General features: G+C 36.2%; 1 protein-coding gene across 1 annotated transcript; it reads left to right on the top strand.

Annotated features, from left to right (window-relative positions):
- Positions 1-2,179: 2,179 nt before the first annotated feature.
- On the top strand, positions 2,180-9,051 carry LOC149789565 (GTPase IMAP family member 9-like). The gene is made up of 2 exons (XM_089971581.1): positions 2,180-2,290; positions 7,204-9,051. The coding sequence occupies exon 2, from the start codon at positions 7,235-7,237 to the stop codon at positions 8,120-8,122; it is 888 nt and encodes a 295-aa protein (XP_089827707.1). The 5' UTR covers positions 2,180-2,290; positions 7,204-7,234; the 3' UTR covers positions 8,123-9,051.
- Positions 9,052-13,748: the final 4,697 nt, after the last annotated feature.

The raw sequence follows: 13,748 nt of genomic DNA, 5'->3' as shown, positions 1-13,748 counted from the left end.
TCCCAGTATGTCTGCACCAACTGCAATAGGGACTGTCACTCACGTATAGGCCTGCACAGCCACAGCAGACGATGCCAACAGAGACAGACAACAGACAACCTATTTGTATGGTCTTTCGAGACTGAGTCGCCAATGATATGTAATGTTATCCAGTCTTGCATGTAACGTTACTTTATTTACTTCATTTATGTAATCTCCATCTTCAATTGTGACGAAGCGGTCATTAGTTTAGGTTCTGACTGATTACATCCTTACTTTATGTTACAAAGTCCTGTAACAAATTGGTTTATTTAGATGTATATACAACAACATTATCCGTGCATTTTGTTAACTCTCGAAGTATACAATTTAATTCATCCATGTGAATTGTGATACGTGTTGTACCAGCTAGGTGTTTACTATATAACGAGAATTTAACTGTCCTTTGGAACATGCTGGGGATTATTGTGTTGGAACTTTTATTATTTCCTAGCATATGTCAATAAATTTACCAACTACCGATAGTCAAAATAACGCTCAATACTTCGGACAACCATCTCCCTGTATATATATATATATATATATATATATATATATATATATATATATATATATATATATATATATATATATATATTCGTGTGTGTGTATGTGTGATTGTGTGTATGCGTGCTTGTGTGTGTGTGTGTCTGTCTGTGTGACGTACCGTCGGGTACTGATTGTAACCTAAAAAACGTGTCTGTTGAGGTGAGTATGTCTTCTCTGGTACAAAGATCAAAATCCGACCGCTCTCATGCTTCTTTCTCACTGATATCAAGAACACACTGCATGAAGTTTATGTCTGTAAGGGTTTCTTATATCAAACGATTCTGAGGTACTTTCATCATTGTAAGATGGTCACGTGTTCATGGAAGATGACGCTTGATCTGGAGCACTGTTGTCTACGGCTGGTGATCGATAAGTGGCTGCTGTGAAGGAAATAATTCATGAAGATGTTCGATGCATAATACAATATGTTTTTATTTTCGAAGCATTAATTCTTCATATATTGTAATTATATTGAACAAGCATTTGATACTCAAACAAGTTTTTGCAAGATGCACGCTGCATTTGTCAGTAGCTAGTAAAACACAGACTCCCATTGAAATCGCCACACAGCTAATCCCCGGATACGAATATAGTCATCATGTGCATTTGAATCAGCCCGATATAAGGGTATATAATGCAGTATGGATAGAAGCAAATTGACAGTGACAACAAATCGCTAAATGTAGTCAGAATGTCTTGAGATTTTTATATGTATTTTGTTTCGATATAAAATCCAAGTGTTCTTGATTCATATGCCTCGCTCAACACTTGCACGTCTCCAAAGTGTTGCCAAAGTTGTGGGAAACTACCGTCTCCGTATCCATTTACTCCACCGTCAGGGCAGCATCCAATCATCGCCACTTCCTCCATATTGTCCTGATTTAGTATATATTAAGTTGTGACTGATTCCAGTAATAAAATATTTTACAGGGAAGACAATTTGATAGGCCCCACGCTGTCAGAAGTTTTCTGTTGTAAGAAGAAAATAGGAACAATGGCTTTTAATAATTATATAACCAAACTGACAAGCTGCAAACTGTGTTGCGATGGATGGGGAGTACATAGAAATGGAACGATTCAGTAATAAAGAACTTTGATCTACAGAGCACAGATATTAAGAACATTTTAAATACCCCGTAAAAACGTAATAAATTATTGCCTGACTATACATGATGCATAACATATAGCTTTATGCGACAGAATATTAAAAAATGGACATGAGAGAGAATTATCAATAAGTCTAAGCTGTATCAATCTTTATCAAATGTATGATCTGTCTAGATATCTCTCAGTTACAAGGACGTTTGTTTGAACAACACGGCCTGAGTTTACCGTACATGAATTGCAACCAGTAATCATCCATATCCATTGTCTACCCATACGTGTCATACATGCATGCATAAGTACATTAATTTACCAAATTTAAAATATGTTGAAAGGAAATTGCACACATGATAAACATTTCGAATTCCATTTTGTACATGTACTCCTTGCGTTACATGTGGATCAGCACGGTACAAGAAAAGTGACCTGATTTAAGGAGAGATTTGTTAACGGTATGTCATGACCTCGCTATCCTGTGACCTAACCTGGATTAATAATGTAAGGCACATGTTCAACAGACACGTAGTTGTTCACACACATCAATTAGCGCAGCTTCCGACTGATTGCATCCTAATTGCATATTGGTTGCATCCTGATTGCATCCTTACTATTTGGCGAGGTAATTATATTCTTCTTTTTGTTTGATTATGACTCACCAACAATATCTGTATATTATTCCCTTTTATTGTCTAGTTTTAACATATTAAATGAGATACTTAATTCGTCCGTGGAAATTTATACATGTACTTTAGCTAATAGGCCTGTACTGCTTCACAAAACACATGTCCTTTTCAAAATGCCACAGGGCCAAGTCCACTCGGAAAGTAGATATAGTATGTTGTTGTTGTTGTTGTAAGGTTTAACGCCATTTTTCAGCACACGATAGGCTATACATGGCGGCCAGTATTAATGGTGGAGGAAGAACCCGGGAAAACCCCGGAGAGAACCACCGACCCACGAGAAGCTACTGGCAAGCTTTCCCACATACCCCTATTGGCTGAATCCGAGACTCGAACCCATGCAGACAGAGGTGAGATGGCTGTGATCCTTAACGGAAAGCGTTTTAGACCACTCGGCCACTCGGGGCCCCAGATATAGGATGTATGCATCTTGTGCATATTTTCATGTTAATCTTGTTCTGCCTGACCTTTCCGTGATTTTAAAACCGGCTTAATATCTGATAAGAGTCCATAACGTCTTGTATTTGGTGGATATCGCGGACTCGGGTATGGAACCGCGTACTGAGGACATTTGTTCTGGCGATGTTGGAGCGAACAGAAATTTAGTTTGAAGCAGTAAAGTAATAGCAAATGGCGATGTATCAAGGAGGGAAATGTATTATCAATTCTAAGGAATATGAAATTAAGCAATGCAAGCGAGGACGAACACGTTTACACAAATATTCTGTATAATCCATGCAAACTAAGAACACACACTATTTGACAAAATCACGGAGACCGTGGACATTGGTACATTATGACCAACGAGGACATGTTTGTATATCTAGTCCAGTCTTAACAATTAATACGACCGCTCAGGTGACCTAGTTGTTAGAGCGTCCGCCTCTGATGCGGGAGGTCGCTGGTTCGAACCAAGGCCGATTCATAACAAGGACATAAAAATGGTACCAACAGCTGCCTCGCTATGCGCTCAGCATTAAGAGGTTAGTGTTAGGACCAGTTGGCCTGGTGTTAGAATAATGTGACCGCGTGGGACATCATGCTACATGTCTGAGCGTGATGCTCCAGTGTTCGACATTACTATAAACCGCCACACTGCAGACATCTTAGCAATATGACTGAAAGATTGTTAAAGCTACGTTAAAATCAAATCCAAATTATATACTATTATTAAGTAACTGCAACCGTCATAAGGGTTTCGTCTACAGTTGTTATTTAGGGCAATTACATCCTTATTTGAATATATATCTTGTTGTTATTGACTGACTGATGACTTTATTGATTGACTGATTGTCGTGCAATTAGACTTTAGTAGGACTAATCCACCCCTTTGGAGATCATACTGTAATACATCTGGAGTATGCACATTTGGTTATAGATCCCCGTCGTAAGGAATTCTTGGATTTGTGGGATTACTTATTTGATTGTTAGAACTCGGTGCAATGGAAATATTCCTTGGCCTGAAACAATTAGCCAGTTAATAGAAGCAAACGTCACAGAGTCAAGTGTTGTGAGTTTCCATGATGCCATGATGCCAGGACTACTTTGAATTCAGGTCAAAAGCGGCAGAGTGTCTCTGGAGTAGCATAGTCTCTATTAAAACCTAGTGGTGTATATAGGTGGTGTGAGTGCAATGAAAGTATTTACGGTAGGAGGCTGGTAAATTACACAAATGAACAATCAAGAAGTGAATCGGAAGATACCGTTTATGTCGCAATGGTGGCAAATGTGATGCAGTTGTACTGGCGAAATGTGCATTGAAACCATAAATTGACTGGACTAAGGTGGCGTAGTAAAAATAGTTCACTCTGTTAAGGGATAGTTGTATAGTTTCTACGGCGTGAACTGCTGGCCGTAGGGAAATTTCATGAAGAGAAACCACGCAGATGTGCGGTATATATATATATATATATATATATATATATATATATATATATATATATATATATATATATTTGGCAAGTTGTGAGATTTGTGATCTTGGAATGATTAGCGCAAAAATTTATGTATAGTATTGACCCGTCGGACTCCCTACTTTACAACTGAAGCTGTATGAAGTCTTTGGAAATTTGGGGTAAACTTATGGCTTCTAGCGGAATCGCGCCAGGGTTTGACACCGCTAGGTCAAGCAAATACCCCTGGCTTGTAACAATACCACTTTGCTGGATTTGAGTATGTATGGCAGGAAACTCGCCTTATCAGCAATGAATATTTGCCTTTTGACAAAAGAAAGTAAAATCTTCGTTGCATAATACGCGTACGAATCTCTCTCTCTCTCTCTCTGTCTCTCTCTGTCTCTCTGTCCCTCTCTCTCTCTCTCTGTGTCTCTCTCTCTCTCTCTCTCTCTCTCTCTCTGGCATTCTCAAGGTTCACCTTCCAGATGAGTTAGTTTATACATTTGCTAATTCAAGGTACATCGTAAAGGTGTCTTGTATCGCTGATTTGAAATTTTAAGCAGTTTTTCTTCCGCGTCGCCTTCTGTGTAAAACATAAGGAAAAACGACTAAATGAGTCTAGCGCGGCTCTAAATAACGGTTCTTTTAAGTTTTAAATACAAGTTTCTCCAGTAGACCATCCTGACCATTTTGGCTATTGTTGAAAAAAACTCTTTAAATATGGGTAAAAAAAATATAGACTAACGCCTTCTGTTTATATTTATGTGTTGTTTTAATAAGACTTCGTTTACAACATAACTATTTATACGAATAATATGTTAAGTGAAGTCATCAAATCACCAAATGAAACAAGTACATGCATTTAACAGAACATTGAATGCATACAGTGTATGATTGGTTGCACGTGATGTAGCAGGTCTTCAGAGCGCGAGACCGCTCCGGTGGCCTAGTGGTTAGAGCGTCCGCCTCGGATGCGGGAGGTCGTGGGTTCGATCCCCGGCCGAGTCATACCAAAGACTTACAAAAATGGTACTAACAGCTGCCTCGCGTGGCGCTCAGCATTAAGAGGTTAGTGCTAGGACTGGTCGGCCCGGTGTCAGGATAATGTGACTGGGTGGGACATCATGCTACATGTCTGCGGCATGATGCCCCAGTGCTAGACATCACTATAAACTGCCATGTTGCAGACATCGTAGCGATATGACTGAAAAATTGTTAAAGCTACGTTAAAAATCCAAATCACATCACATCACACTTAGAGCGCGATAATGAAAAACATATTGCTGTAATTAAATGGTTCATATTGGGACTGATCATCTTGATGATAAACCTCTATATAGTATATTTATCGTTATATATATTTACTGAAGTTCTGTGCGTATAACTTCCAAATTCGGTTAGTGTTAATTCGATCTCACCTTAGCGGAATTTTTCACTTGTTCACATATGTTGTCTCCTGTTTGAATACTAAATAGGCAAATGATGAAATAGGGGCGGATATAACTCAGTAATCATAAAATAAATTTTGCATATCAAGGATGTCTTTTCAATATCTTTACGTGTGTAAAATCTCGCCGCAAACAGGACGTTTTAACTTTACAGATGGGTCGGGTAATTAGTAAATTTCGGTACAAATATACAATGAATGTATGCGGATTTCTAATAGCTTTTTGATGCACTTCTTTCGAACATGTAGATTTATTTGCATGTATATGACGTGTATGGTATGAATGTATCGTGCGTTTCCCAACACTATTGTCTCACAAGAATGAAATATTTAAAAAAAAATGCCAGGGACTTTTTTATATACCAGCGTTTCTTTTTATAGTTTTACTAAGTTGTTGGTCTTTGATGCTTGGGTCTAAAGGGAGATAATACGTTGTTGTTGTTGTTGTTGTAGGGTTTAACGCCATTTTTCAGCACACGATAGGCTATACATGGCGGCCAGTATTAATGGTGGAGGAAGAACCCGGGAAATACATGGAAAGAACCACCGACCTTCGAGAAGCAAATGGCAAGCTTTCTCACATACCCACATTGGTCGAATCCGAGACTCGAACCCACGCAGACAGAAGTGAGATAGCAGTGACGGAGAGCGCTTTAGACCACTCGGCCACTCGGGGCCCCGAGATAATACGTATTTGCAACGTGTAATTTGATACCGTAGATCTCTCTCTACAAGTTTTTTACCAGGCAATCGAGAACATGGATTCGGGCGTGTGTATCTCCAGCTTTGGAAGAAAGATTCACTCCGACCAATCACGAACAATCACTAAGCGTGTAAACGGGGACCTTCCTACAAATCATGATTTTACGTTATTCTAGGCTAAAAGTGTTGGCAGAAGCAAGCTTTTACCATTTTACCAACCGAGGGTACGTTGATGTGTAATCACATGAATGTCCTCGGTTTACACCATATACCACACACACACACACACACACACACACACATATATACATACATACATATATATATATATATATATATATATATATATATATATATATATATATATATATATATATATATATATATATATATATATATAGGTTGCCATTAACGTTTGGTCATGATTATTGACAGCAAGGGAGCGTAATTTTTAAACAACATTTTCATCATTAACATTTTTCCAAGATCGTACATTATAGTGAAGATAATGATCATTTTCAAAATCATGTTTACTAGGATCTGAGTTCAGGAACATGTTTTTGCGCTAAAGGTCAGGTAACAATCTGTTTATAAAGAAGACTATATAATTCCTCTCTGTAATAATTTTATAAGATGTATAATCGATCTGTAATATCGAATAAGGTGTATAAATAATAAAAAAAATGTTATCAAAAGAATCGCAGCTATGACACGTTGCTGGTAATGAAATTATCAAAGTTACGTCTTTTTATCTATTAACTAAAGCATGCATAAATATGTTGAATGTACTATTGCATTTTCTCTATAGGTTCATTAATATCAATCCAACTGGTACAAATATGGCTGAGAAGAAATCAGAACTTCGATTTATTTTGCTGGGTAAAACCGGGGCCGGAAAAAGCGCAACTGGAAATTTTATATTAAAGAAGAAAGCTTTCGAATCCAAACACAGTTTCAATTCAGTAACACAGGAACTATCAGTAGGTAAGGCGTTTCTAGATCTTGCTGAGAGAAACGTAACTGTTGTGGATACTCCAGGATTATTTGACAACAAGAGGCCAATGCTTCAAACAGCAATGCAGATTCAAGAATCTCTCAGTTATATAAAACCGGGACCGCAAGCTTTTCTACTTGTAATAAAGCCTGGGAGATTCACGGATGAAGAGGAACAAACCCTAGGGCTCCTGAGAATGATGTTCGGTAAACAACTTTTGAATCACACAATTGTCATTTTTACTCACGAAGATCAAATTCACGCAGGAGGATTTAGGGATATCATTAATGAGAACAGCAGTCTTAAGGATTTACTTGATGAATGCGGTAGACGATATATAACTCTAAATAACTTAGAAGGCAATAATGAAGTGATGAATGGAAAGTTAGAGAGATTACTGAGACTCACAAACGAAATCTCTGACAATGGTAAGAGACCTTACGCTGAAAATATTAACATATATAGAAATGTCCTTCAAAAACACGTTAAAGAGTGGACTCTTAAACGCCTTACGGGTGAACAAATTAAAACAATCTTACGTGAGCAAGAAGAGGAGAGGCGACGTCAGATGTTCCACACGGGAGCTAAAGTAGTCGCAGGAGCTGTAGTTGCAGCAGGGGCAGCAGTGTACGCTGCAGGACCAGTTGCTGCTGGTGCAGTCGCTGCACGTGTTATCGTTGGAGCAGTAGCAGTAGTGCCTTTGATCGGGAAAATATTCACACGCATTCCATAAAGCGTCGGGTCCTATTCCATATAGTTCGAATTTAGCTGTCTTGGTGAACCAGATTGTGCAATCCAATCTTCTTTTCATTTAAAACATAACATAAAAACGAGAATAAACGCAGGCATGGTCTTGATACTCGAAGTTTCAACAAAATGACGCACCTACATGACGAGAGGAATATCGTTCGGCTTCCATTGCATATCATTAGCTTATCCTACAATTACAAAGGATTGTAATCAACAGTGATATGGATAATTAAATTACAAATTATGAAAATTATGATTTCAATTAAAGGTGCAATAGGACGTACAGCATGGGTACAGTAAGGGCCCTATCATATAATTTTGTGCGGGATGGACGGAGGTCTAAGGTGGGGTTTGGGGAGTTTGATTTTCTTTATATCCTGGGTATATTCGTTTGCTTCATTACAAAACCTTTTGTCATTAAGTGAAATGAGACGTGGGGAAATGTATATTTGACACAAAGCAGAGCAAGTAGTGACAGTTGTTTCCAACTTTGTCACAAAGAATTCTAATCCGTACCACAAGATGTATATTTCTGAAATGAACAATATTCCTGATAAATTGTAACTAGTCAAAGATTAAGCTCTCTTTCCTTGTCTATGATAGTCAAGATGCAATGACAATTTTCAGATGTGTATTTCCATATTTGGAAAAAAAGGCCAGAATGTAGAAAAGAGAAGAGATTACAGTCAAGGTCTATGCCAAAAAGCTAGCTTTAAATCTTGAATTGTGAAAGTACTAATCAGCATTAGTTTCTGAAACAAAGCAAATGAGATTACTGTAAAGGCAATCTAAAATCTAAAGGTGCTGACTAATTAAAACAATAAATTTAATTTGCTTTGTCCATTGACTTACAATGTCAAGTCTCTACTGTGGTTGAGATACAAGCATACGTCTGCATGACCTGCATCATAATATTGCAACAGTGTTTTGAAAATAAAGATTACAGTGATTCGCATTAAAGTTATAATGTTATAAGGTGTTGTTCTTAATTTTTGGGGTTTTATTTGCTTTTATTCCCTGTTTCTTAGATATGTTTTTTAAATGGCCGTTACACCACTACCAGGTACACCTTTCTTCAAAATAATTCTGAAAAGCTGAAATAATGAAAGAAATATGCAAATGCATTGTGAAGTGCTTGTTTTTTTTATAACACAAGAATGCGGGTAAAAGATGGAGTGATTTTGATATTTGAAGTTTCAACAAAATTACGCACCTACTTGGGATCGTTCTGCTTCCCTTGCATAGCATAAGCCTATCGCACCGTAACAGAGGGTTGTAATCACATGTGATATGGATAATTAAATCCATACTGATAGCCATTGTTTAGTTCAATTAAATATGGCATACTGCATTTGTTCTGTAAGGAGCCACCCATACAATTTTGAGCGGTTGAGGGGTGATGACGGGGTTTGAGGATTTGGATTTTCTTACTCGTCTGTATGTATATGTTAACATCATTATAAAACCTCTTCTCTTCAAGTGAAATGAGGCGTGGGCTAATGTATTTTCCACACAAAGCAGAGCAAGAGAGCTGTTTCCAAATTTATCGCAAAGAATTAAAAAAATGCATTTGATCTGTCTCTAAGATAGACTTTACTTAACAAATGTTCTACAAAATCAAATCAGTATCCACTTTGAACACCTTTATAAAATATTTGATAGAATGATCATCAACAAAAATAATTTTCGTACTTTTGATAATGTCGTTTATATCAGTCACGCCACATATATAATCCAGAATTTAAATAAGTGGAACAAGTACAATGCTGGCACACACCGCCATATATCGGTTAACATTGAAATCACCTTAGCCATTGCGTCCTCCACTCTTATCGAAATGAAACGGTCGATACTTATCGACGTAGGTCATATTATCACTATTGATCTGTACCAAAGTGATAACGAACTCATATGACTAAATTTACTCGCTATTTTGTCCTACACAAATTATCTTACCTGTGCCACGGAACTTTGTATCATGCATGAGCATACATGTTGATGGACGACTTTTCCACATACAGGTCAACCCACAGTGTCCGTTTTTAGCGATGAAAATTTTGAAATAGTGACTTGTGTTTACTCGCTGAGGTCTTCAGCATTAGGAGACCGCTTAATGTGAGTTCTTTGGCCCTGGAATTCACCAAGTTAATTTACAGTGCTACTGTATTCAATATATTCACAATGCAGAAGAACCATGTCAAGACGCTGTGCTCGTTATGGAATCAGACTTTGGCTTTTAGATTGATAATGAAAATATGTATTCAATAGTACTGTCCGCTCTATATAATAGAGAGTGTTATATATAGCTAATGCTTCGAATTTTATTCCAATTATCTTGAAATCCATACTGTCTTCACAAATAGCAATTTGTCAGGTGGTGTTTCAGGCTCGCGACATTGTATAACTGAATTAAATTATATTTTGCTGACATTAAACGATGAGAAACGTTCGAGTCTTAAATAATTAATTGCTTTTATTCTTGTCGCTTACATATTCACCATAATCCTCTTATACAGTCGTTTTAAGAAAATAATAACTTACCCACCATTAAATTCCTCGCCCTCCCCATTTTGCAGCTAAAAGCCGCTATGGCAAACAAGTAAACGCATCGTCAAATATACAGAAACATGGGCAAACTACAGAGAAGAAAATAAATGCTGTCAAATTATATCAAAACATAAACAAATATGTTCTTTTGATTATATTTCCACTGCCCAGGGAAAATAATACCCCAGTCTCAGTAATATGTGTTGTTAGATGGAGATATCTAATATTTGTTCTTTCAATTACCGTTTCCCAATAATAATTGTTAAAATCAGAAGACCAAAAAATAAATGTAGCATCAAATATGCGCTCTATATTTAACTGTTATCTACGGATAAATTGAGTCCTTATTACTTCTCATTTCATTCTTTAAACGGATTTCTTTTTTGTAGCAGTTAATTGCCAGCCCAAATCGTGAGTGCTTCGTTTACATCAAGGCATAATAAAATGCTTTCATTTCATTGCTATGTGAGCAAGTTGAAGGTTCCAGACCCAACTAAATTCATTTGTGCTACCTGCCGAGTACAACAAAACCCCCCAAAACAAGGACAAGATTTCCTCCAGGAAAATAATCCCCTTGGACATCCACCCACCCATACATACACACACACACTAAAATGAAAGACAGGATATTATCCATCCCGCAGGCTAAGCCTTTAATCACTGTATACACACGTAACTATACGGGCCTATTTTGAAACGGGATACAAGAGAAAAAAAAGAAATGTGACATATCATAAATATACTTCATATATAATTTAATTACGGAATTTCATTTTTATAGGATATAATTATGGTTTAGTTTGTAAGCACTTATATCCTGGCGGAAAACAAGAAATGTGACATGTCATCAATATACCCACTATTTGATTTATTTATGGAATGATATGTATATCATTTAAATTATGACTTATCTTTAAAGCACTTCCCAAAACATAACAATATTGGTCAAATACAGAAGCCTCACTACTTATAATAGCGAGATAGCAAGCACATGCAAGTGCAATTATTCTTTAGATTATAACACTCATCATGCATCATGATATACTTGTCTAGTAATATCTAACATCTTGCCCTCTATCCGCCTTCTATCTACTGAAACCGACAGAAAACGTCAGAGGGTCCAAGCCGGCACATTAAAATGTATATTTATCATTGGTTTGCACAGTTTAAATGGGTCAAACTTAGAGTGGGGGAAGTGATTACGACCTATATTTCATTTAGCCAGACAGGTTTTATCCAAAGGGGTATATTTTCATGGTGGTATTTGGTGCTGAAAGGATTTTATCCAACACCCAATATCGATAATGGAGGTGGAGTGTATGCACACAAAAAAGAGGATAAAGGCGACACGTTTCTGTAACAATCGCATCTGGATCTTTACAGACTAAGGTACATTGTACATCTATCAGAGTCCCGAGAGTGTGATTGAACAGAACAGGTTATTGTCCTAAAACTAGTAAGCTGGTAGTTGATACATATTAAAACCGTCCAAATTAAAATCTGATATAACATTTTCCAACTGAAGATATATAAGGAGGAATCTCTCTTTGACAAGTCCACTCAATAACATGAGCTTTTTAAAAAGAATTTTTATAGATAATAAATATCAATGTACGCTTATCAAGACGGTATGAATGGAGGATTTAACACTATCGGACTAGTAATAAATAAATATATATATATATATATATATATATATATATATATATATATATATATATATATATATATATATATATATATATAATTTTGCCTGATGTGTCAGTAGTCTTTTGCTGATTCACAGCAATATAATTCCAAGTGTGAATTCATTATAAATTTCAATGAATGTCTCTGTTCAAGACTTGTATTAGGGCTCCTTTGAATTTCCAGAGAGCACAATCACTGTAATTCAATAAATTGAAGAGAAAGATTCCCCTGCAAAAAGAAATACTGGACACAACAGCTAATACAAATCGATTTTTTCTAGAGCTGACAGCACGAATGAATCTTCCCATCTGTGCCAAGATTATATCGTCTTTTGCCTGACCTTAGGTCACAATTAGCACTTTCTAAATAAACATAAGTATTATCTAATGGAAAAGAATCGTCTAGAACGACCCTGTTTTCTTAAAACTATACAATACTAGTTATTATTAGAATTATATTACTAAAATAAGCAATATATCATCTGGGGTATGTCAGGTAGATCATTTAAATTCCGATAATCTTGACCTTGATGCAAATAAACATATTTATTATATTAATAACAATCCTGATTTTAAGCCCATGCACATTGAGAATTCTGTAGTAATATATTAGTTGTTTGCATGATAAAGTTAAAAACAATTACACTATAATAGCATCTAATGAAATAAAAATATATTTAAAACAATCAATTAACAACAATGCAAATTAAATAATTAAATATACATAACAATCCAGTGAAAACCAGGAATAAATTGTTTTGTCTTTAAAAGTATTTCTTATGTCCTCTATAAACTGTATCTAGCGTGCATTAATGTAGAGTAATAACTTACAGAGTTATAAATGAAGAAATGTGATGATTTAATTTGTGTACAGTTTGTGTTTATTTTGAGTATTTACAGTGCAGTATAACTTTAACATTATACATCTCATGCCAAGACTTTCTAAATGGAATGTATGTTATTTTTGTACTCTGTGTATAATTTGTTACATTACAATACCATCTTTCCGCTCCAGCACTTGGACGAAATTCCCAGGATCATATGTCAGGATGATTTGCATAAATGAAACCAGGTCATTGGCTACCAAAGGTGTAATTTATAAGTTTATTCATTAAGTTATACTTACGTGCACATCCATGTTGAATATGGATCTGATAAGTACTGATAAACAGACACAATTATTACTCATAACCATGGTGTTACATATATAAGTGGCACAACTACGTAAGAAATGATACATGTACACATTTGAAAATAAAGTACCGCGTTTCATCCAGGCCACATCAATTCCTTACCACTGGAACTAATCTGACCAGGGTAAATTAAACGTGTCATGTGTTATGTTGTTTAGTCCGTAAATTGAACGTGTTTAGA

Source organism: Sinohyriopsis cumingii, chromosome 10, assembly GCF_028554795.1.
Source record: "Sinohyriopsis cumingii isolate HCF-2022 chromosome 10, ASM2855479v2, whole genome shotgun sequence".
In the NCBI taxonomy this organism is placed as follows: Eukaryota; Metazoa; Mollusca; class Bivalvia; order Unionida; family Unionidae; genus Sinohyriopsis; species Sinohyriopsis cumingii.
The sequence above is the reverse complement of the archived record's forward strand: the minus strand, read 5'-3'. Positions and strand labels throughout refer to the sequence as shown.